General features: G+C 33.4%; 2 protein-coding genes and 1 long non-coding RNA gene across 9 annotated transcripts; 1 reads left to right on the forward strand and 2 right to left on the reverse strand.

Annotated features, from left to right (window-relative positions):
• Positions 1–3,123: 3,123 nt before the first annotated feature.
• On the reverse strand, positions 3,124–13,332 carry LOC148228746 (uncharacterized). The gene is made up of 2 exons (XR_015811734.1): positions 13,191–13,332; positions 3,124–3,437 (listed from the first exon to the last, which is right to left on the reverse strand). It is a non-coding gene; the product is annotated as an uncharacterized LOC148228746 (long non-coding RNA).
• On the forward strand, positions 5,026–13,653 carry LOC148228747 (uncharacterized). Of its 2 annotated transcripts, none has more exons than XM_088200705.1 (5): positions 5,026–5,147; positions 9,290–10,179; positions 10,437–10,643; positions 10,712–10,828; positions 13,140–13,653. In XM_088200705.1, the coding sequence occupies exons 2-5, from the start codon at positions 9,315–9,317 to the stop codon at positions 13,364–13,366; spliced, it is 1,416 nt and encodes a 471-aa protein (XP_088056831.1). In that variant the 5' UTR covers positions 5,026–5,147; positions 9,290–9,314; the 3' UTR covers positions 13,367–13,653. The 2 variants fall into 2 exon arrangements, with proteins under 2 accessions (XP_088056831.1, XP_088056830.1); XM_088200704.1 differs by having other exon boundaries at positions 5,046–5,147; positions 10,712–10,846; positions 13,140–13,497.
• Positions 13,654–13,711: 58 nt separating this feature from the next.
• Positions 13,712–24,418, reverse strand: Ars2 (arsenic resistance protein 2). Of its 6 annotated transcripts, XM_088200702.1 has the most exons (12): positions 23,965–24,418; positions 21,739–21,951; positions 19,822–19,888; positions 19,566–19,752; positions 19,089–19,501; positions 18,821–19,012; positions 18,413–18,751; positions 15,664–15,972; positions 15,331–15,588; positions 15,005–15,261; positions 14,427–14,482; positions 13,712–13,945 (listed from the first exon to the last, which is right to left on the reverse strand). In XM_088200702.1, exons 1-11 carry the CDS (start codon positions 24,369–24,371, stop codon positions 14,467–14,469), a joined length of 2,658 nt encoding a protein of 885 aa, XP_088056828.1. In that variant the 5' UTR covers positions 24,372–24,418; the 3' UTR covers positions 13,712–13,945; positions 14,427–14,466. The 6 variants fall into 6 exon arrangements, with proteins under 6 accessions (XP_088056828.1, XP_088056825.1, XP_088056823.1 ...); XM_088200699.1 differs by lacking the exon at positions 14,427–14,482 and having other exon boundaries at positions 21,739–21,927; XM_088200697.1 differs by lacking the exon at positions 14,427–14,482.
• Positions 24,419–25,774: the final 1,356 nt, after the last annotated feature.

Raw genomic sequence — 25,774 nt, forward strand, 5'->3', positions numbered from 1 at the left:
AACTATCACCTCTTATCAGAGAGAAAACTTTTTATGTCTTCTAATAACTTTTAAAAACCTTACAAGAACTCAACTTCTGCTAAGGCAACATACAGGAACGTAATTTCAGCTTTTTCCGAGGGGGGGGGGGGTGCAAAAGTTGGCCAACCAGTAGCACCTTTCTTCATTTTTCATTTCATTAAGATTCGTAGTATTTTATTTAATATCATGCATTTTTCTAGCCAAAATCTGTTTAGCTGTTTAGAGTTTACGTAAAAAGAAAGATTTTGTATAATAATATTACGACTTGCAATAAGTGAAAATCGAATGAAACATATCTAAACCGAAGTTTGACCAATAGGAGAGCGTCAAAAATCCACGCCATAAGCAATAAAATCGTGTCGGCGCCGTCGCAGTGGGAACGCTCGATAACGAATTGTTTTTGCGCCCTCCTATTGACCAAAATTCGGTTTGAATACACTTGGACCAATACTATTGTAGGGGGCCATTTATATATATTTAGGTTTATTATAGCCAAAATTAACGGCACTCTAGTTACTCTGGCGTGACGTAAGTACATTCTCTTGGCGATTTTGGCGGGCTCGCATGGCCGGTGCGGGCCCCGCGCATCCGCTTATTTTATTGTCAAACATGTAACTTAGTAAGATCTCAATAAAAATACTATTGCAGCGGCTTAATATTTGTCTAATTGCCACCCGTCACCTCCCGTCGCCAAACTATCAAATTATAAGACCGTAGTAATATCAGTAAGGATGGGTATAATATTTTCAAAACATAATGTAATATTTAAGTGCGGACTAACTTTGGAACAATATGCGAGATGTGACGTCTATCTGTACTTTATTTTCCGCTTATTTCCCTGAGAGTTGAGTTGACTTAGTTTGTATTTTGAACATGACTAATAAAAGTTCTAAAACTATAATTAGTTTTAAAACTTTTATTGTTTGGTTAATTCGTGTAGGTTGGGTTTGCGCTTAGACAGAAAATGTACGCTTCACAACTGTCAAATTTAGTTTCATAAACATTTTGAAGCGGCATATTAGCGCCTATCAGTTGAATTATATTTTCGCTAATAGAAATATATATCAACTAGTACAAAATATATTTGCACTTCACCGAAAAATACACATTCACTGTAACATTTATACATCGCAATTAAATAAATAATGATAAGTATGTAAATGTATATACGTATGGGAAAGTTGAAATCATATAATTTTAATAGCACCTGCCAGATAAATTATAATTTCACTGGCGAAAATATATAACTACCGGTGAAAATATATTCCAGTATGATTTCACTTAATGGCATATTTAAAAAAATATTTTTAGGATAGGTTCGACCCTGTTTTTTCATATTTTCTATGAGAGATAACCCGAGAATTTCTAGTTTAGAATCAGAGACGTTATTTCAGATTTTTCCAGAGGGAGGAGGCAAAAATTGGACAGTTAGTGGTCGTATCTTTTAAATTTAATTTTCATTAAAATTCATAGTCTTTCATTAAATGATTGCATTTTCTTGGCCTATTCATGAGGTTACAAATGCCCCCCCCCCCTCTAAATGATTTTCCAATGCAACAAACATTTATGTTCAACAAAAAATCCTTATCGTTATCCTGATTTTCTAATCTAAATAGGCGTCTCTGAAGGGCACTATTTTAAAGATATAACATCAAGTCTCTTTGAATATAAAACTTATTGGTTGATAATGCAGTGGTATGATAAAAAGCTTGGATAAGTATCATCATATATTTTTTGTGAATTATTCCTTCAAACTGGTTTCACCTGAATATGGCGATGATATAAGTATGTGTTTATATATGTACTATTATTATTACGACTTTAATTGCGTTTTAATACGTAAAATATAATTTAAATATTTTTAAAAACAAATTTCAGCTCTTTGATGACTCTGCTGATACTATTGTATTTGATATTATTTTTATAATACTTGAAATTATTTAGGGTTAATTCATTTTTTTCTTTGTCCGTATATATATAAATGGAAGTTTGATAACAAACGTTCCAACATTTTTCGTAATAGTTGATTAAGATAAGAGGACAATTGATATGAGTAATATATAAAATAATTGTTCCATAAAATGAATTGTGTGTGCATTACTGTTGGACAGAACAGTGAATACATTATGAATAACTATCTCCAACGAATCCTTTTATGGAACAAAGTATTCATTTAAATGCACATACATATATCTTAAAATAATTCCATGTTAAATAGCACTCAAAAGAAAATGGATCAAACATTTTATGTAATAGAAATTGAAACAAAGCGAGATTTAAAAACAAAAAATATCATTTGTATGGAATATAACAGTTTTTGAGGAAACGATAACTTTTAATCTGATCATCATGAAACTTATCTTTAAAGAAGACCTTGTAAATATATCGGACAAGTTCATTAACCAGCCCGATGCGCAATATTGTTTCAAAATAGCGATTATTGTTGAAAACTTAATTGTTGAAAATATAAAGTAGTCAAACATATTTTATATTTTAATTGAATGAAATTAAAATACACGAATCTACCTTATTATATTGTAGTTAGTGGCTTTTGGCGGACGGTATTTTATGATTCTTTCGTACATATTTTATACAACTAATATACATATTTTATCTTTTTTTAAATAAACCTGTGGTAGTATTACTTTATTTAACAGCCCTGGACTATTGATAAAAAAATAATGCCATTTTATATTTGATAATTATATTTTATAGCAAGTAAACATTTTTTTTTAATTTTAATAGATTTTTAAATCTTACAGTTTACCCAAGGGTTTTTACTAGGTCTAAAAATTTCAATGCTCTTTCTTCATACTCAGTTAAAACTTTTGAAAAAATATATTTAACTAGAAATTGCTGTCAAAATGTAGACGTTAGTTAGTAAGTCACAATCGCGGTGAAATTCGCTTTTCAAATAATATTTGGACTCGTGAACTCTGATTTAATGGACTGTCGTGTATACAATTGTGAACCTTATCTCAGTGTGAAAGACAACACATTGTCAATATCTACTCAAGATTAGCTGTTACTAATTGTGATCATTGGTTGCAATTGTGAAACGCAGATTATGTAATTGTTCGCCAATGTTTCTCAAACGTTGTATGTATTGTATAACTTTTGTTTTCGTTTATTTTTTATTACAAATCTGACAATCATGATTTGACAGGTTACAGATGACCATTATATTATATAATTAAACATTAAAAAACAATTACGATGCACGTTTAAAATAGATGAGCACCAACCTAGTAATATTTTTCCTGCTAGGTGAGAAGCTAGATGGCCCGCGCAAGAGGGGAGTTCTTAAGCTCTGACGTACTGGCCGCAACGGTCAATAATAAGGGACGCGATCGTAGCTCTCTAGGACAGTGGTGTGCAAACATTTTTCGAGGCGGACCGCAATCGATATCCTGAATCTAAAATAAAAGAAGGTAATAGTGAACAAAACATTCAATGCTGTTTTTTTATTAAATTTTATAAACTAATATAAAAATATGACACATTTACACGTAAAACTATATTTTTATATACGACATAAAAAATGGAAAATTATACATGTTGTATAAAACTGTTAAAACAAAACAATATTAAAATAAAATTATAACAGCAGAATATTAATAAGATGATTGATATTTTTAAGCGAGTGTTATTATCATATAACAAATAACAGCACTTTGATATCCAAAAAAGATGGTCGATAAGTTGGCATATCTGACACTTACTCAAAATATTTAACGACCATTTTAAAATTGTTCAGATAACAGGTTGCAGCTTGCTTAAACTTATACAATAGTCATAAAAATTCAGTAAGTACACGAGCTAATATAATATAATAACGCTACACCTCCCTCAGGCTGGCTATGTTTATAAAATCAGATACACGGCACCCAAATCAACAATATGGTTTGCGACTTGCTTCCGACAACACATCAATAACTTCCACTTGAGCTTTCCAATTTGGACACACGATGGTTCGTACGGAATCGAACCAAGAGGAGTCAATGATCATCAACAGACGAGATCGAGAAAGCAGCCGCTTCCCTCTTCACGTCAACCCTGGTCCAGCATCCAGAGTTCAACCCATTTTGCAGACGACTATATAAAATAACTTTTCGTATACATTAATATAATTATACAACTTTACGTAAACGTAACCAAATTGTATGCACAAATATCACCTTAAAACACAATATAAAATTTAAAATGATATTTTTTGAATTTTTAACGAATGTATTTGTGATTAGTTTTATATTTTTTATAATTGGGTTATTTTATCAATTATTATATATCCAGTAATGACATTAATTATAGATTTTAGTGCAAAAACAAGAACCATTTCATATTTAGAATGTTACTTGTATGAAAAAATCATGGCAGTGGTCCACGAGATACAAAATTTTGCGTCAAGTGGTCGCAGACAAAAGTCGCGTAAATTTTACTGATTGTCGACACCGCCCTTTAGCAACTTTTAAAAGTGCCACATTGAGTAGACGCTACAACAATATGCAATGAATTATACATCAATGCTCCTAGCAAAAAGACACTATGATACTACGGATATGATCCGAAAATATTTCAGAAATTTTCTTTGAATTCTCTTCAACAAGAAGTATTTTGCTTCACTTGGAATCCAGATAAAATAATAACCATATATTGACCTTAATTATTTACGTTAGTTATTCTACTGCTTATTGATTGTCTGGGTCGCATAAATTAAAGGAGGTATCTAGTGCAATTTAGTGTAATACATATGCACTTTGGATAGTACCGAGAGCTTTGCTCACTTTTGTTTATTATCCAGTTCGACTGTACAAAATAATTTTATTTAAAAACGCTTTGGCTGTGCGTATTTAAATAAAACGATTTTATAGATGTTTTTCAGACTACCGCCACTCTCAAAAATCTAGTGCTATTGCGTGCTTTCACGTAATGTGCCTTCGTTTATTATTTATAGTATTCTCCGATGAGTTTCCCCTTTGGTTTTGTGTGCAGCGCGGTACCACCCTGACCCTTCACCCTAAATCAGTCAGATAAGTTCGTTCGTCGCGAACGGACGACCTTACAGAAGTTAAAAAAAGGTTGCAAAATTTACATCGGCATACCGAATGACTACCGACCAGTATTACGTAAGTGGCTATCGTTTTACTAACTATAATTGTAAGTCTCTGATATTATTTTCATTGATAATTTTCTATATATAAGGTCTACGGATCGTAGCATGCGTAGCCTTAGCAACACGGATCACTACATCGGTGTTAACCGGTGAAATCGGCAATAACAACGTGTGATTTAGATATTTCATTACATATAAAAGTTATTTTATTTTTATACTAATTATCACTATAATATTTGTTCACTTACTTGGCATATCAATAACGTGATAAACAGTTCTTTATATTTAATATATTAAACTCGGTTTCCTACTAATAAACATTTTACTTTAAAATTTTTTTTTCATTAAATTGTAGTATTCTATGTTTTTATGTAAATATCGTAGTTTATAAAAAACTATGACAATATAGTATGAGAAAAATGTTCCCATTTTATATAGACACGAAACACTCTTTTAAATTATTCATGATTTTTTTTAATTTCGTATCGATTTATATGTCATGGATGTAAAATGCATATTTTGTTTAAAGTGTATGATTGTGAATATGGTTTAATTGTTTATAACGAGATTAACCTTTCGTTGACTGTGATGTACACCGAGTGTACATGTCATCTTATTATGTGAATATGTCGAATAAAATATTTATATTTTAGGGATTTCTCCGAGATCCACTTACATATTAAATTAGATGATCACAATATATAAGTAAAAACAGAAGTAGCAAAATTAAATATTCCAGTGACAAATTCACCAAGTTTCGCACAAGAGTAATGTTCGCATACAGAAGTTTTGAATATCGATAGCTTAAAGTGTAAATTTTTTAACTCCACTTCTGGGTTAAAATGACTTAACAATGTCATCTTCTACCTTTAATCGAAATACACATGCTCAAAAAATTGTTATCTCTAAAAATCTCCAATTAAATACCAAAATTTCGTATCAATAAAATTAAGATATTATTTTATTTTTCTATTTTAAAGTTATGTATTTAGTTTTTTGTTTCTTCTGTAAAGATGTTAAATATTGAGTTAGGAATTTTACACTTTATGCCATCGATATTATTTTTTATATTAAATATTTGTTACCTTAAATTTTCTCCGATGCGATGTCAAATGCATGTACTCGTTTTCAGCATTTAAACTTACATTAATTGTTACATCTTGTTGATTTGTTAGACTTTAATTATGAAGATTACTTCGTAGTAATATTCGTGTTTTTACCATTTTAAATGACTAGCTTTTACATGTACACTGAGTGTACATCATCGGAGATTTTTTTCATAATTAACATGAATCTCAATATTTGAATCACTTTTTTGTGGTAGTAATAGTTCACACCATTCGTATGAGTTTTATAAAACGGTTTCCGTACCCATTACAATTGTGTCAATCTTGGTGTTAATATTATCTTCTTGTGTTTTTATTTTATCTACATCCAAAGATGCATTAAAACAATTTGAAAGGTTTAGAAACATAAGATACCGCACGCATTAATAATACACACTAGTATGAATACAATAATTACAATATTTTAGCAACAAATCAGATAAACTACTACAACTAATTCGCTTAAAGGCATTAAAGCCACCACCTTCATCACTACACAAGGGAAGAATTATGTAGTATACATATTTTTTATCCTTGACTCGAAGCGATTGAGGTACACCTGAGCGTAATTTGGTTGAATTCGTATCACCTGGCGCGCTTGTTTCCATGCGGGGTGCCTTTGCCATAAGCCACCCACCATATCGGTCATTATCATGTTCAGGAAAGGGGGGTCAGCTAAAAACAGATGGCCTCGTTTCCGGATTCTTCGGAAACACCTGCCAGAATCGTTACATAAGCCAAGTGCGACGGAAATTGACTACTCCATATGGTTTTAAAATAATGAAACTGTATTTTTTTCATGAAACATCTTCGCGTTCCTTCCGAAAATAGGGGAGTGTGCGCAAAGACATTTCAAGTTAAAAATGACTGACTCACTTTTACCCCAGTGACACACGACACGAAGTAATTTTCCGGATCGTCGGTTCTAAGGTGATCGTAGGACTTTAATTATGTATGAAATTGTATATAATGAAATGAAACATGAAGCACCTGAAGGGGGTTGAAGTAAACGTAAATTTTTCTGATGTACATAATCGTTTCATAAATAAATAATTATTATATATAACATGATTCTAAATTAGAAACGATCTTATTAATATATGGTATGTATACAACCGTTTAATTAGTCGATAACATTAATATAATGGCCAGGTTCAATAATAGAATACACCATCCGCTGTCAAATACACTCAAATACCACTGGCCGATATTTCAGCACAAATTTATAAACTTGAATTTACCGTGTTTGATATTTTTGTACGATATGCGCTACTTAAAATAAATACATTTGCTTTATTTCAGGCAAATATAATGGTACCTAGCAGTTCCTAGTAATTCTGTTATATAACAAAGAAATGACCGCGCCCTTTTTTATGATAGGGTTGACTGGCGAAATGTGCATTTTTATCTTCATTGTCATATTTTTACGCAAATAGTCCACGGAATAAGCTCCATTAGACATTAATGTTGAATATTAGCAATAAGCAAGTCACAATAAATATATTTAAATAAAAAAACTTATATGAAAAAATAAATGTTTTTAAAAAAATTGCCCGAGATGTATGTTTTTAATAAGTGTGGTTGAAATAGAGGATATAAATAAAATAAGTAATAATTAAAATGTGTTAACTTGAGTTATAAGTAAATAAATATGAAAAATGTATATTTTTTTTATTGTTGTAACACTAAATATTATTACTTTTTTAACCTAACATCATTAAGAATACACATAAAAAGTTTTAAATTTTTAAACACATATTTATAACATAATTTATGTAAAAATACAAATCAAAGATTTTTTCAAAAAAAAATTTCGTTTATGATAGGCCAAATTATCTTGGAGTAAAAGAGTTATGTAGTATTTAAGTATTTTTATTCTATAATATTTACATAAAAATTTACAACTCAAATTTAATTAATGTTACTTTTAACATGAGTAGAACTAATAAGTATATGAGATATTTGGAAAATAAATATTATTGCGATATTCTAAAATAAATATTAAATGTTCAATAATAAGAATAAAGTAACATAAATAAATCACAGTAATTCATAATCATCAATCATATAAATTTGTCGTATTTTAAACAAACAAATTTATAATTTTCGCACTCCTTTCTCATTTTTTTTTACAAAAGTTTATTTCAAAATTATATATATATGTATAATGGCATATAGTCACATAATGCACAATACTGATTTATAACCATTTTCATTGTTTATAATTTTTAAAGGTTTCTCGTAAGGTTCTTTCTCATTTTATTGTACAAAAATTGAGGAGGCATCCAGAAACGATCAATCAAATAATAAAGATTTTGCGCCCAAGTTTTCGAAAATATTTTTTTTTATTAATAATTAATTTAATATTTTAATTACAAAATAATTTGTAATTAAAATATTTATTATATAGAAATAATAGTATCCGAGGTATTTGGATGATTTGGTTCTGCTAAAGCTAAACAATAAACATGGTGAATCATGCGAGCGGTACTCAGATTATTTTTTCAGTCAATTAATTAAAATAATAATAGTAAAAATGGTAATATAGATAATACCGGTATTGACATTTTTTTCTCTAGATAATACCGGTATTGAAAATTTCGGTATTATTGCAATCCCTAGATGCACCGAATACCGTTTTCCCGGTAAGCGCTGGCGCTACGCACAGGCACAACAGGCACCCGCTTGTGGCGGCCAAATTAAAGAAGTGACCTGGCGGTCACTTTTTAATTATATTTAATAAACTTCTTCAAAATGTTTTTTTATTTTTTTTTTGTTTTTTTATATACGTTATATACAACTTTTTGTTAATTGTATAGCATATATTAAATCAAAAATTGCATTTGTTAAATGGAAAATAAAGTTTTGCGTCACATGAAAAAACTAAAATGTTGATAGTGCTGAACCCAAAAGTTTAACAGCGTCTTTGATTTTACGCTTATTTGTTTACATTTTTTATTTAAAATAAATATTACAATTTCATTTGTATTTCATCTATTTTTTATACTACGTATATTCATTAAAACTTAAAATGTGTTTTTACTTGTAGATGACGTTATGACACTTCAAAAACAATGGACAATCACGACAGCTTTTACTTTGAAAGGCAAGAGCGGCGAAGAATCGAAGAAACAAATTTCAGAAGACAATTTTCTAGTCAGAAGACAAGCAAGAAAAGCGCTTTCAAAACCAACACTATTCCTTCTAGACTGAACAGGCATAATGTATACAATAGCAGCATAAGACAAGACATAATCAGAAATGTGCCGATCAGTTTTTCAAACCAATTCTTGCCAGAAGTGCATTCCACCCCCGTAGAAAAGAACAAAAGCGAGTTCTACCAATCGCAAAGCAATTTCTTCGATATTCCTACCATATCTAGAAGAATAGATATGCAAAATTGCGAGCTTCAGACTGCCACTTCGACGAATCCTATCGTCGAAGGAAAGGTCATCAAAAAGAGGGGCGTCAGAGGAATCAGCTGGATACTCAGATTAGCCATAAAGGACAATACAGTGGGGAAGATTTACAGAACTCAAATAGGCTGGGTTCTGTTATGTCTAGTCATAGTTTCCTTATTGGGTAGTCTTTTGGCTTACTATTCTAAATATTTATTCACTTATCACTTTGTGTTGTTGCCAAATGAGCCGAAGATTTATAAGGAAACGTTTCCAAATATAATGAATGACACCAACAAGATAATGGACTTCGAATCGATTATGAAAAACTACACAGATATAGACGATAGACTGCAAGCGGAAACTGAAAGTTTTTCATCGAGTACTACTGAATCTGCTAGAAAACTGGTTTCTAACGATACAAAAAACCAACTGAGTGACATATGCAAAGATTGTCGTATATTGTTGGATATTTGCATGGTAGAAATCGAAAGTGGAATACCAAAATGTAAGGCAGCGCTGGACATCAATGATCCGACAGGTGAGTTTATTCTTAAACATTTATAATTCAATAATATCAGAATGTGGAAGTCAACTCTTCTATCACCGTCACATTATGTGGTAATCAGACATTATACTGATGGTAATTTTGCTTCTAGGTTAGTATTAGTATTTTGAAGCTTTACAATTTATATTTTCTTGAGCTTGAAATATTAACCCCAAAATCGGTTACGAAATCAAAGTAGGGTGCTCTTTAATAATTTCTGATGTGAATGAATTGAATGTGATTTGATTTAGGGTGTGGCGGACTGTGCGCTTTGGAGGTGGAAGCTTGTCGACTGCTCCATCACAATTATTCAATTTACGCCTGCAAACCGATAGATAATCATCCGCAGTGCAAAATCGGCGAATGGAGGTGTAAGAACAAATTTTGCATTTCAAAGGCCAAGCGGTGCGACGGCGTAATAAATTGTTACGACGGCTCCGACGAGACTGAGTGTGAAGGTGAGCCGAATACCAATTAGTAGAGAGGCTCTTCGCATCATCGTCTTAAACGTTTGATCTATTTGCAGAATGCGACCTCGCCAAGAATTTTCACTGCGAAAACAACACGTCTTGCATGGAAAACTCTAAAAAGTGCAACGGAATCATCGACTGCTGGGACGGTTCCGACGAGCACAACTGCACTGGTACAATTTTTTTCAATAGTTAGTAATAATATGTATATGAATCTTTATCGGTTAGGCTCATGTACATATGATTTAAAACAATATGATCTCTTAGTGATAGTAATAACAAATTCATCGGACAAAGGCCGCAAGAATTAGGTAGATTACTGTACATTTTTTTTATTATAATTATATTTAAATTTTGACCACTTTACTTTTTATCTGGATTTTTTTCTTTTTTGCATAGTCCCTATTTTAAAATAGAATGGTCGATCCAACTGGTTACTAACATAATTGAGATATTTATAATGTCAAATTTTATGAAATTTCAATTAAAACTACGGCAGTCGTTGTGGTACAAAAATCGTTACATCCCACATATACAGATTGATCCAATTCCAGTTTCCTATGTTAGCAGCATTATAAATCAGACAGCTGTCAATAATCACGCGTGTTCAATGTGTCGATTGTTTGCAACGACACATTTACGAAATGGGTCTCTTAACCACCGCTCAATGCGTTAAAATTGTTCAAATATTCTACAAAAATAATTTATAAGAAGATTATGTTTAATTTCATTGTCCTACTGAGCGAACAATTCGCAACGTAGTAGAAAAAAATGAAGAGACTGGAAGTGTCGGAGATAGGGTCAGGCCTGCGCATCATCGTGGCGCTCGATGATGCGATTAGCCGAGAATATTGCTGCTGTAAGTGAAAGTGTGGCTGAAGAACCGTAATTGTCGATTTGTCAGTGTTCGTAGCTTTTTGGCTATTCTTATGGCTCTCTTTGACGTATCTGAAGTTGCACCTGCACCCGCATAAAATTCAGATTAAACAAAAACTGAAGCCCAGAGACAATGGACTGTGAATAATTTACAAAGATTGAGCGATAGAGCAGCAGGAAGTTGATGCTGATTTTTGAAAGAAAATCGACTCTGATAAGGCACATTTACACCTCTCTAGGTATGTTAATAAGCAAACTTTCCGCATATAGGACGAGGAAAATCCTCATTTGATTCACGAGAGACCATTACATTCCTAGAAAGTGACTGCGCATTGTGTTCAGGCGGCGTCATTGGGCCATACTTTTTTGAAAAAATTGGTTAGTATGTTTTTTGTCTGTTTAAAGTATAGAAAAATTAAAAGAAAACTAAGGTTCGATCAATTCTTACCTCTCGGAAGATAATCGTGTCATCATCGACGTAGTGGAAACACTCGGTTAGTCATTTATTTATTTAACCTTCTCAGATCCAGTGCACAATGCAATGTACAATAATTTATTTATAGTTTTTGAAGCCGCTTTCGATTTATTTTCACCAGGACCTTTTATAAACTATAAGTGTACACCATATTATTTGAAAATACAAAAAAAAAATGTTATGCCCCTTGTATGAAAAAAAAATTTAAAATACTAAATAAAAAAATAAACAATAAATATTTTTCTACGAAAACAATAAATATTTTTTTATGCCCCTAAATAAAAAATTACACAAAAAATATTTTTCCTGCCCCTTTAATGTACTTAATGAAATAGTAAATATTTCTTCTACGAAAAATAAAAATTAATGTTTGAGAGGGTTAAAATTATGGCTGTCCTAACCTAACAGGTTACCCCAATACGTCCTAAATAATTGGTTACATTGAAAGCTTTTTTCTGTTTATTTTTATTTGTTCCTAGTGATAAATTTAAATTTGATGTCGTCAATTTTGAACCGTTAAATATCACAAAATTTTTCGCTGCAATGTAAAATCATTCTTTATTTTCTTTTAAAGTTAAGTAAACGAGATTAATTCCATAAGTTAAATATGGCACTAGTTAAAACGAATAACATTACAGACGCCAATTTTTATAATCAAGTAGAATTCTCATACTTGAAATCGAACATATGTGCACATTATAATACCTCTTGTGTCACATATTCAAAACGATTTTTATTAATTTTTGTGTACTATAATATTAACCATTTTATTTTAATACTTTTTAAAATTTCAATGTAAAAATAAAAATGTTAAGAATTCATAGTTGGATTTATACCAAAAGAATTTCAGTGGTTGGCTATTTTTTGCGCAATCGTCGACACAAACTTTTATGACGCGCGTACAACCACATCGTCATAAAAACTATTGATACATTTTTAGTAAATAATAGCAGACATAAATTAAATGGTGTTCCTTTTTTGATTATTCTATTCAAACGAGAAAAAATAAGCTCGAAGAAGGAAATTGGAAATGTTTAAAATCTATCATGGATAACCGAATCCAGAGTATTCTAGATTGAAAATATACATTCTTTATATCTGATTTCACTTCAAAAACAACATTTCTATTATAGAATGTCCCAACGATCAGTACACGTGTAACAGCGGCGAGTGCATCAGCTTACCTCTGTTCTGCGATGGATTCCCGGACTGCAAGGACAAAACGGATGAACCGATCGGATGCAAGGGCAAGTGTGGCAAACACGAGTTTGAATGCGACAACTCCAGATGTATACCAAAATATCAACTTTGCAATGGCACAGACAACTGCAAAGACAATTCAGATGAAGTCGACTGTTAGGTAAACTGGCGCAAAGACTACTTACCACTCTACTTTTATTTGTAATGTTAACTGCATTATTTATTTGTGGGCTTCCTTATAAAATATTCAACATTAAATTAGCCCAACGCAAAATAAAATACAAAGAAAAAGTTCCTAAAAGGACAATCACACATAAGACTGCCTAATTTAATATATACACAATATAACCGTAGTATTAGTTAAAATTTAAACGACAAACAGTAGCGTGGTTTTTAAACACAAATGTTTTGTATTGAGTGATGAAATAAATATTTTTTTCATATAAAGCTTTCATATTTTGTTACAACCGTGATCAGGATTTTTAAAGATAAATAAAAAATATGATGAATAGGTTACCATTTTTATTAAATGATTATTTAGTCATTATAAAAAAAGAAATCGCCAACATTGATGATTTTTATGGACGTTTTACATCAAGGAAATACGTATAATATAAATTAAAAGTTCAGATAGAAGCAGTTACGTACAATGCTTCGAATTTAAACGAAATCCTCTGGTTCCCTCGGAGCGTCGAGATCTCTGTAGTGAATGATGGGGCGATAGTCGCTTGGGGGACCCCTTTAAGAACACGGAAAATTTTATTTAAACTCATAATTAGTAATACATATTTTGCATATAAAGTTTGTTTTTTAAAATTATGTTTTATGAAATTATTTTATTTATAAAAAGCAACACCCTTTAAATGTATATTTTATTCTAATTTTTAAGCCCAAAAATACACATAGTAACTGTAATAAATTATAACAAAATTAAAAATAATTTACAAAGCTTGTCTTTAACATCCCGGCATTTGTGTTATAAATATCTAGGTTAGATCCAAGTGGTAAAATAACACTAACACTAGATTTGTAACGATAAAGCAATAATCTTCAAAAAGATTATTTTTAAGATTCAAATTGTTTAAAACTGTTGTCTTGAGAAATAAAAATAAAAATAATAAGTTGCGTTTATATATAGATATACATATGTATAACCAAAACCAAGAAATATGAGCGACAATATGCGGGGTTAGAAAAGAATAACAGTAAAACATCCTTACATTGAATCTTGACACCTTTACGCCTCCCGCATGTTGTCGCTCACATGAGATCTAATCTAGGAATTTTAAATCTGTTGTAATCCATTACTTATGCTCGATTTTTAACACTGACTTACCATGATATTTCAATATGGCTAAAAAATCATTCCTCTCAGAGAGATTGAACGAATTACAAGGATTGAAGGTAGTAGGTTAATATTTAAAAGAATGAAAATTTAATCAGAATTTATTAGTAGATTTTATTCTGATATTATTTTCTATTATTTTATTAATAGATTTTATTCTATAAAAAATATTCTTCTTGCAGCATTATGTCATGTCAACGGAAAAGATTAAAAAAAAGACAGATCGCCTTTCTCTGGGTATTCAAGATCATGGTAAGGTATCAGTGTCCGAGTTTCCACATAATCCCTGAAATGCACTTTCACATTAACAATGTCTATTTTATCAAGTTCACATACTATATATGTATGTACATTGTAGTCAACTGATTATTCTTCAGCTTATAAAATATCTTAATTATAATCATGATTGCTTCAATGGAATAATATAGTAATAAATATAAATCATGTATTTACCTGCCACGGTTGTACGACCGAATGTGTCGAGAACTGGCGTACGGCGCCGGGGGATACGCTGGAGGTGCGTAACCGTAAGCCGGAGGATAACCATATCCGCCTCTCGAATACGCAGCTCCGTAGCTACTTTGAGAATAGGAAGACGGTTGTGACGATTCAGATCGCTTATTGGACGCAGGATGCTCCTGCAGTTGAGGACGTTTTGGATCCTTCAAGTAATTGTTGAAGTAATCGACCTCTTTTTTAACCTCATCTACCTATTTATTTAAAAATAAATTTTCACCTCAACATTCCTTTTGCAATCAAATATAACATTCTAAACAAACCTTTTCTGCATGCTTATTAAATATATGCTTCCTGATGAAACCTGGACCTTTGAACTTCTTGCCGCTCAGCGGACACAACCATTTGTCTTTGTCTAATTCTTGGGTGTTAGCCAATATAAACTTCTCCACCTCTCCTTGAGGATCCTTAGTGCCCAACTTGACGAGCTCGTCGTCGTCTATAGTTTGCGTATCTTGAAGGAATGATGACATTTTGCCCTCAAAAGTTTTAATGTAATCGAGTATTTCGTTCATAATAGGCTATGGAAAAATGAAAATTGAAATAAGTATTTTAACACTTTATAAATAATTACTATATAAATATAAAAAAGAAACCTTGCTGGAAGGCATAGGTCCTCGGGCGTGCATGATTCCGCAGCGATTTGGCATCTCGTCTTCGTACGGATATTCACAGTGGTTGTAATAATCAACCGAATGCACAATCCGCAAATACAGGATCAGCCTATCCAAGACCGCAGTCAATTGAGCATCTCGATCAGCGTCAGGAATGGTGGGCTCTTCCTTGTCAGCAGACGTAGCCGCTTCCGTGTTTCCGTTGTTGGCCAAGCCCAACAGTTCCTCTTCTTCCGCGGGAGCCTCTTCGATCAGGTACTCAGTGATGTTGTGAAGAACAGGATTGGAAGACTAAAATTCGAATTGTAATTATTTTGTAAGTTTTTATTAACTACTTAAGGTACAAATGTTTATTATAAATTTTATATTATATATAATTATGTGACAACGTAATTATAAATAATTTAATATTTCAAAAACTGTCCGAAACTTTTCAGAGATGTTCACGGATTACGTGGATGACCAAAATTTTAGACCTTCATAGTTACTCCAACGCGTCACGATTAGGATTCTCAATCGAATATTAACACAGGTAGTAGTCATTTTTTCTCGCAATATACCCGAGTGAATAGTGCCACTCTAAAATCCATGATTGTTTATGCACCTTTATTTTGTTTTAAAATGCGAGACGAGACGCTTCTTCTCAAAAAAAAAATGCTTTCGAAAAACATTTGTGTATAGAAAACTTGTGGCGGTGTTTACTATGACTGAATTCGCAGAATTCATTCGTTGAAAGGAACAAAATGTTGAAAAGGCCTACCTTCATTATCGTTTAACGATTATCTTAAAAACAGGCGTGTGTCGCAAATTTTTGTAAAGTTATAAGTTATTTGTATTTGTTGTTTCAAGACGCCAAGATTTTATTTCAATCAGTTCAATAATTCAACGACGGGTAATTTGTTTCTAGTTATTTAATTTACATGCAAATCTGCACAAAATAAACGCCTATACGGATCCGATCTTTATGTATGTTTATCAAATTCAAAACATGGAGAATTGAAACAATCGTACACGAGAGGGTACTTTCGGTAAAACCTACAATAGGAATAGTTTATTCATTATCATTATGGATCTTGGAACAGGTGCATCATATTTTCTCGAATACATTTTAAGACACAATGACGACATTTGGGAGGGGTGCATTTGCTTATCCTAAATTTTGCCATAGCAACATTGAAGATATAGAAACAATACACAAAATAAATATAAGTAAGATTAAAAATAATACGGGAAAAAAAATATAATATAAGTGAGATTAAAAGTAATACACAGTGAAGAGATATTACACATTATGTACACATATTAAGGAGCCAGATGGCGACAGCCAAAAGCGAGTCGGCTTGTGCGGACATCCTGGCCATAACGGCCATCAAAAGAGGACACGATCGTGATTCTTGAAGATATTCCGGAATCTAAAACTGGAATTCGTCGACAATAGTTTGCTTATCGGCAACGCATTTCTGTCGCTCGGGAGAAATACTAATGAAACTTCACTAAAATATGTAGTACTACAGGGGGTGGGTCCCGCTCGTCTGGCCCTCAAAAGCTAGGTGCCCGCCCATAGGGTTGGACTCATAAGTACTATAATATTACCGTTACCAGTACTAGGGCCCTACGAGTTCAACCCTTATGGGCGGGCACTCAGCTTTTGAGTCGGATGAGCGGGACCCACCCCCTGTAGTGTAAATATTTTATTGGAGTTTCGTTAGTATTTCTCTCGAGTGCTCTGGGAAAATACTAAAGAAACTCCAGTGAACTCCGGGTAACGGCAGTTGTGCACGCAAAGGATAATACGTAGCTATATTCAGCGCCCTTCTGTAGTAAAAATGCTTAGCAACATACAACTATCCGCAAATCGTATCCTAACGCTCCTAAAGGCGCTGGGATACAAGATGGATAATAACCAAATATCCTCTTATAAAGGTATCTCAAGAGCTTTTCTGAACTTTTTCGATCAAGAGAGATCATTTTGTTATTTGGGGATTCCAAATTATAGATCCCGTTTCAAGAACGCGAATAACTGATGGATCATCAACATGATATGCGTTCCTCATATCAAAACCGAGTATATTGGAAGATTTATCACAGATCGTTAACGTGTAGAGAGCACCTCCACTTTCTCTAAAAGTGATCCCGAGATCTTTAATGGTGGAAGTTTCTCTGGCCAAAATATTCCCACTGAGATTGTCGGAATAAACTGATGGCGAACGGGATCGAGAAAATGACAGTATTGCACTTTCCGACACTACAAAGACAGATGGTTAACGGAAGCCCATCTCTAAAGAGAATCTAAATCACTCTGTAGAGGAGTCCGCGAACAGATCGTATCCATTTATGCAATTTTAAATCACCTGCACACAGAAGAAAACTTGAATTTGTTCTGTCGTATTTATCTCATTAACCCTTTGATAAGTAAGTTATTTTTTCAACATATATGTAGATCATAGGTGTTATTTTATTTTTACATTGTTTTTTTTTAATTTATATTTATATTTACTAGAAAATATGAATAAAACAGTGCATATGAAATATTCGTATTTTTACGATATTTCTTTCCACTAAAATAAATAATATTTTTATAATTTTGAAATATTAATAAATTCGATTAAATTGTTACACACCGTCAGGGTGTGTAACAATTTAATCGAATTTACAAACATAAAATATAAAAATTATATTAAAATGGCCGCAGATGCATATGTGCGGCAATACTCTATCTGTATAAGTATACCTGATTGAAGCTGTCACTTTGATTACTGACAATCTTTGTATTCCACAAGCTGGCGCGGGCGTCGAGGTGATAGCACAACTTGGCAGCGAGACGTGCATCAGCCCTGACGATCTGCTTGTGCAGTGTCACGCCGTTCACTTGCCGAATGCGTCTCGACAAATCGCGATTGACTATCGCTCCGAGTTCGCAATCCTTTAATCTGATGTTGTTCAAGTTCCAACATATGTCTTTGATGTTCACTTCGCGTCGGAAAGAAACCCATCCTCGGCGGAACCATCGCCTATCGGGAAGCGGATCCGCTAAAGCGACTCTTAAAAATCCTCCGTAACGTTTGCACATCTGAAATAGCATCAATAGTAGTAAAAGCAAGTGCAAAAATATCTTTTAAAAATATATTATAATACTCACCGCTTCCACTTCGGCTTTTGTGATGGAAGGTGCAAGGTTTCTCAAAAATATAGAAGTGGTTTTGTGCATTTCTCTCCTATCTTTTTTCTCGATGTCGATAGCCTTCTTTGAATTATCTTCGACCTGAACTTCTGGTAAAGGATCTTTTTTTTTTACGACTTCGTCGCTCTTTACTTTCACTTCGACGGATTTCTACAAATAAAAATACACACTAATATGATAAAATTTTTACATTTTATTTAAAATAATTGTTAAATAAGTTACTCACATCTTTTTGCTTTTCTTCAACATCATTGTCATTTTCGCCAGGCGGCCGCAGTCCCTCGTCAGCGTTTCCATCTTCCCTCTTATTCGGTTCGTCACCATCACTATCGCTCGAATCCGAAGAAGACGACGAAGACGATGAAGAACCGCTGGAACTGCCGGACGATTCACCGGAGTTTCTGCTACGCTTACGTTTCGTCGGCGGCGGTTCAGTTGCAAAAACTTTACGCTCTTCTTCAGGTTCCGCCGGCGTCTCCTCTGCCACTTTAGTCTCTTCCTGAACCTCTTTGTCGTTACTGACAGTTTCTGTATCTTTTTCGCCGTTGATTTTAGCAGATTTTTTTTCTGATTCGTCATCAGAATCTTTGTTCTCTTTTTTAATATTTTCAACTTTATCGTCGATGATTTCAATCGCATCTAAATAACAAACGGTAAAATGAATATAAACAAATTTAATAGAATATCATAAGATAATGCATACCGTTATCGGCAGCGGGCGGAGGCTCCGGCTTTTCGTCCAACACCTTAAGATCCTCGTCGCTTCCGCCTTCCAATTTGATCACGACAGTATCCAAAAGTTTAATGAGCGGATCTGTTTGATCTACGTCGATGGTAATCCTTTCGAAATGGTTACTTTTTAAAAGATCTATGAATACGTTCAAGCGATTCTAAGGGAATAAATAAAAATTTAATAAACGCTCACACCGTAATTGTCGCAATAAATTATATAAATTCACCTGCAACGACGCTTGCTGTTCTTCTTTCCGTTTAAGTGATTCTTCGGGATGATATTTCGTCTTGAACCTTAAATGAAGAGATACTTTAAACTCATAATTCGCAACAAACCACGAATTAAACAACAAAAATCAACAGCAAACCCCCATTTTTATATGCGGTAACGTAACTTTAGACACACACGTGTATTTATAGATCCATCACAAAAAACTGTGCTTAATTAGTTTACGCAGCTTTCTGCTCGATACTATATATTAATAAGCACATCAAAGCTTCCCGCGTATTGTTAAAGGTCGTATGTTATACAATAAAATTCAGGAATTTTAATGCAACGTCCTAAACACTCTTTTGACTCGGAGTAAGGTTCAACCGACGTATACGACCATTATCAATTTACGTAAAGCATATTCAGCAGTCATGAAAAACACTTGCTACATTTTTGTGATTTGACACTTCAGAGAATCTTCAGAGACAGCCCGGTACAAAGTAGTTCGAGCCTCTTTAGATTACCTTCTAAACTGTATCGGATCTACAAAAATGCTTTTATTATTATACAAAATAATTGTTCTTACAATTTTAAGCTTAAAAACTAACGTTTTTAAAGATGTTTGCTTCCCTTTTTATGATATTAAACCAACCTTTGCAAAGCATATTAGATACATATAAGAAAATATAAGGCCGTCGACTGCTATTTTAAAATTTTACATCGGCGCACATTACTGTCAGGTTTATAGAAAAAAAAAATATTCTGCAAAATTTCTGCTTTACAACTTTAACCAGTGAAATCCAGAAATGCACCATGCATGATTTACATATGCTCGATACGGGCCAAAGAGCGAGTAATTATTAAAAAATATTTTAACACATTAACATATTCTTTGAAAACGATACAAAGGATAATTAACTAAAATAAATCGTTCAAAGTACACCTTTTCACGACATTATACACAGTCAGTACTACATAACAATTAATCGGTCAGTTAAAGGAAGGCATAGACAATACGCATTCCAACTATCTAATTATTTTACTTACAGTGAATTTAATTCACTAGAATATGCAAATATAGGTATAAAATAAGTAATAGTATATATAATACATGCATTGACTTGCAAAGCGGACTGAAGGGGAGTAACTTAAAATATATCTAACTAGCAAATATTGACGAAAGATACTGACTGGGTATAACGGACAGAGTGTAAATACACACATGAGCAAATATAAGGTAAGGTTATTCGATAGAAGGAAAAGAATATCTAACTCGACCGATTGTGTAACGAGAGAGCGAGGTTCGTCTAAATTAAAGATTTAAACATTCATATTTGTTTAGTTTAAAACAACCAAAAAGTCAAAGCGATTCTTAGAATGGCCTCAGCCTCCGGGCCATCTCTGAATTTCTTTACGATCGACATAAATTACGCAAATACCGAAAGATACACTAATTACCGTGCATAAACCACGCTTGGTGTACGACACGCATTCAACCTCGCATTCAAAATAACGAAATAAATATATAAAAAAATACTTATGAATACATATATATATATATTTAAAAGACATCTTAGATCTCACCTGTACCATTGTTTTGTCGAGCCCTAACAAATCTGACACGATTGACGCGATACCCGGGGCATTGCGCGCCCCGAGCGTATTGCGAGAATAGCCTAATCGATAAAAATATATATTCGCGGTAATAAATTCATAAAGCGCCGGCGATCGGTTCGATCGCAAGCGACGAACGGCGCGCAGTGTGCTGGGCAACAACGTATACTGTGGGGACAAACGGACATGTTAGGATTCCGTCAAATCTCGAGATGGGAACGGCCCACGATGAAGGCCGTTCCGATCCCAAAACCTGGCAAGCGTTGCACGCGTCCTTCCGATCGGCTCCGGCGGCGATGTCAAAGAATCGGACACTCACCATTCCTCGTCTTTGTGCGCAATGAAGAACTCGTTGAGCTGCTGCCTCCGGAACTCGAGCTTGTACTCGTTGTATTTCTTGATGGCTTCGTCGTCGGTGATGGAGTCGTCTTGGGCGGCTAGGAACGCCTTGAACGTCATCATGGCCGGCTGAGTGTCGCCGGACGCCGACGATCCGAGCCCGCTCTCCCTGCGCGAAGCGAAAGACTTGAGACTCCAGAGAGAAACAAAAACGGAAATAGAGCTGCTACGTTGTCGATTTAGATTCATTACCATAGTTAAATACTCCCTTCTTTTTCATTTAAAGATAAACTATAAAATTCGCTTTTAAATGAAACAGAAGGTCAATCGGGATACATATATCACACAATGTAGTGTTAAAACTAATTACTAGAATAAATCTAAAATAACACTATTGCACGTTTTGGAATAGAAAAATGAACAAATTGTTATGCAACAATATTTAGAACGAAATTTAACCTTTTCTAAAAATATATCTCTGCGCCAAAAATTTTGAAAATAAATAAAAAATATGGTTACTATTTACCTATCGCTCATATACAAACCTGGAGATCAAATTAAAACGGTACTGTGGTAGCAAATAGGATACAATTTCAAGCCATAATGAAGAAATCCAGATTAAAAAAAGCTTACGGTAATGATCTAGCCCAGGGATGAGCAACACGCGGCCCGCTAAGCATTTCTAAAATTGAATTTATTTTATCGATGGATGGAGAAATGATAAAAAAATGTCTGACTGCTGTTTCCGAAATAGCATTTCCTGATAAAATAAATATTATTTCAAACATTAGTTTAGCAAGATTCACCATTGCAAGGAGAATTGAAGACTTGTCCGAGAACAATAATATTTTTACGTGGTATTGACACCAAATTTAATATTAAAGGGACTACAACCGGCAAAGACCTGTACGATGAACTAAAGTCTGTGTTGGGAAATTTTTCAATTTTATTAGAAAAGATTATTAGTATATCGACAGATGGAGCACGAGCAATGTCAAGCATGGAGGTAGGAGCATCGGGAAGGCTATTTCAAGACATTAAGAAGGTCACAGGTAGGGAAATATTCGTTAACCACTGCATAATTCACCAGGAAAATTTGTGTGCGAAAAGATTGAGTTTGCCAAATGTCACAGTACCAATAATTAAACTAATCAATTTTATAAAGTAAATATAAAGATTTAGAAACTGAATATGGCGACGTGGCTCATTTTGGTAATAAAGAATGGATGTGCGATTTTGGGTTTCTTATCGACATGAATATATATATCATTGTGGAATTGTGGAAACAGCATCTTTTGCAGAATAATGTGTCTCACTTTCCACATTTAGAAATAATATACAATATATAGACATTTTAATCAACGAATTTTAATTACGATTCCAAATGTTGAAAGCTGAGAAGACAGTTCCCGAAGACTTTGAAATGGAAGTGATTTAAAAAGTGTATTTTTCTCAGTAAACATCGAAAAATTTTATAAATCGTATGTGAGCCCTGAGAAATTTCCGCTTTTGACGAAAAATGCAAAGCAAACGATGTCTCTGTTCGGAAGTACGTAAGATATTGATCAGCTAATACCGAAATAACAGTGCCAAATTTTTCATTAAAAATTTCAAGTAAATTCGTTTTATTGTTTTTATTTTGCATTAAAATTTGTTTTTAAAATTTAAATTGGATAGGGCAGCAGTGATGTCATTTCAGCTTTCTACAGCTACAGCTAAAATACAGATAAAAGTTAATTTTACGTACTTTCCATAATTATTTCTGTTGATATTTATTTATTATTATTTTCTATTGCATTTATAGTAAATTATAAATAAAAAAAAATCAGTGATGTTTTAATTGACTTCTGAAAATGTTTAGCCTGTCTTACCTGTGGGTACACAACCAGTCATTTACCAGTCATTTGATTTATATCTTTTTGTAATAGTATTTTACTATTATTATTCTACTGTTATTTTATATATTATATTATGTCATTTTCAAAAAAGTGAACAAAACATTTTGATTTATATTTTTATATTTTAGTTTTTATGTCATGTGTTTTGAATAGTTATCCCGAAAATGTTGAGACATTCAGAGTATCAATTTATTATTAAGGAAATAAATAATATTGAAAATGATTATGATCTATTTGATTCATATTATTGTAATAGTAAACGAAATATTACGAAAGGTAATAGCATATTTGTTAGTTGGTTATAATACCTCTGGGAGTGCGGCTGCTGGGGGGCGTAGGCGTGATGGTGGTGCGCGTAGTGGTCGTGAGTCCAGCCGTAGCTGCCGTAGGCGTCGAGGCGGCGATCGTCGAGCGGCGGCCAGTCGCGGGCGCGTTTCGGCGGAGGTCCGTCTCGGGGGGGCGGGGAGTAGCCCCTGGCGCCCAGCCCCGGCAGCCCGCCGAGCCCCTGCAGGCCTCCTTGGCCGCCGAGACCACCCAAGCCGCCCGATCGGTAGTCCCGATACTCGCGGCTGCGCCCCCGGTCTCCCCATTCGTCGGCGCGGTGGCGAGGCCTTTCGTCGCGGCGCTCCCCTAGCCCGCCGCGGTCCCTCTCGCTGCGCTCCCCTCGGAATTTATCGCGCCGCTTTCGGTCGTATTCATCGTCGCTGTCGCCCATCTTCGAAGAAAGAATCGCTGCCGTCGCCGACAGTGTTGCCGCACTGCGTCGACTATGCCACCCAGTGTTGCCACGACGATTAATAATAGCCTAGGTATTCGTTTAGGCAACATGTAAAAATCATTTGCGGCCAATAAAAAAATAACCTGCTAGGTATCACTTCACTCTGATAATAATGATTCTGAGCACCAGTGACGAAGTCTTTGTGAGATTATAATTCCGATCGATCATCACAGATTAGGTTTACCTACATTTTCCTAATCTCACGAATGAATATCGTGATGATTAATTAAAAATATCTGCTATTAAAAATTCTATAATATATTAATGAGCTATTTTCAACTTATAGAGAATATCTTACATTTATTAAAATTAAAATAAAAAAAGTCTCGATTCACGCGGATTTTTATTTTGTGTAATCTACCTTCCATTTTTGTATATGTTCATGCTTAGATTTATGCGAATTTGATTTACGCGAAAATTCGCGAAACTTATCTACCGCGCAAATACTACTCCTTAGAATTTTATTAATAGCCCTGTCATAATTATATTAATCAGTATATATATAAATTGTTTTTATTTTTACGCGGCAATATATTTAAAAAAATAATTTAATTACGTGATTTTCTCGCGTTGTTTTTTGAATTAGTCCCTCTATATTTCGCCGGCGATTTTCCCAGCATCTTCAGGAGTTTTTCACATTATTTTTATATGGTACACTTTTATTTACTTCGCGCAGGAAGGGATTTTTTACTCGCACGCGATTTATGCTTACTTGTATTCTATATTTCGGCCGTGATCTAAGATCCATATAATCCACAAAACAAAAGATTAATGTGTAAAAATGTGAAAAGACCATTGAACATGAGTAACTCCTAGGATTTTTTTGTAATTGTGATATATTTTTAGTTATTTTTTAAACGTAAAATTTGTCACTGCGTGACCAAATAACACTCTCCTTTTATTTAATATTACAAATTCTACAATTTCTCGGTAAAAAATAAAATTCACAGTATTATTTTACTATTCATTTTTTTAAAGTTTTGCTGAAATTTTCTAAAATTTCTTAGTGCACGACTATATTAATAATAATCACGGCATATTCCTGCAAGTAATATTAATCGTTTTTAGATTTTTAACCTGAGCATATCTAAATAATGCGATAATATAATTTACAATATAACACTTTTCAATAAAAAAAATCTTAAATTAGTTGGGAAATTTCAGTTAAAATTTGCCCCCCCCCCCCCTTACTATCTAAAAGTTCCTGGATTCGTCCTTGGTCAATGCGGGAAGTAATAAATATACTTATATTTCAAATGAAGTTCTTATGCTTATTGAATTTAGTTAAGCTGACCAGATTTTGAAAATGTCATAAATGGCATTATATGCTAAAAAAAAGG

This window comes from Plectrocnemia conspersa, unplaced genomic scaffold (genome assembly GCF_051122295.1).
Source record: "Plectrocnemia conspersa isolate PC_06_02 unplaced genomic scaffold, ASM5112229v1 ptg000012l, whole genome shotgun sequence".
Classification (NCBI taxonomy): Eukaryota; Metazoa; Arthropoda; class Insecta; order Trichoptera; family Polycentropodidae; genus Plectrocnemia; species Plectrocnemia conspersa.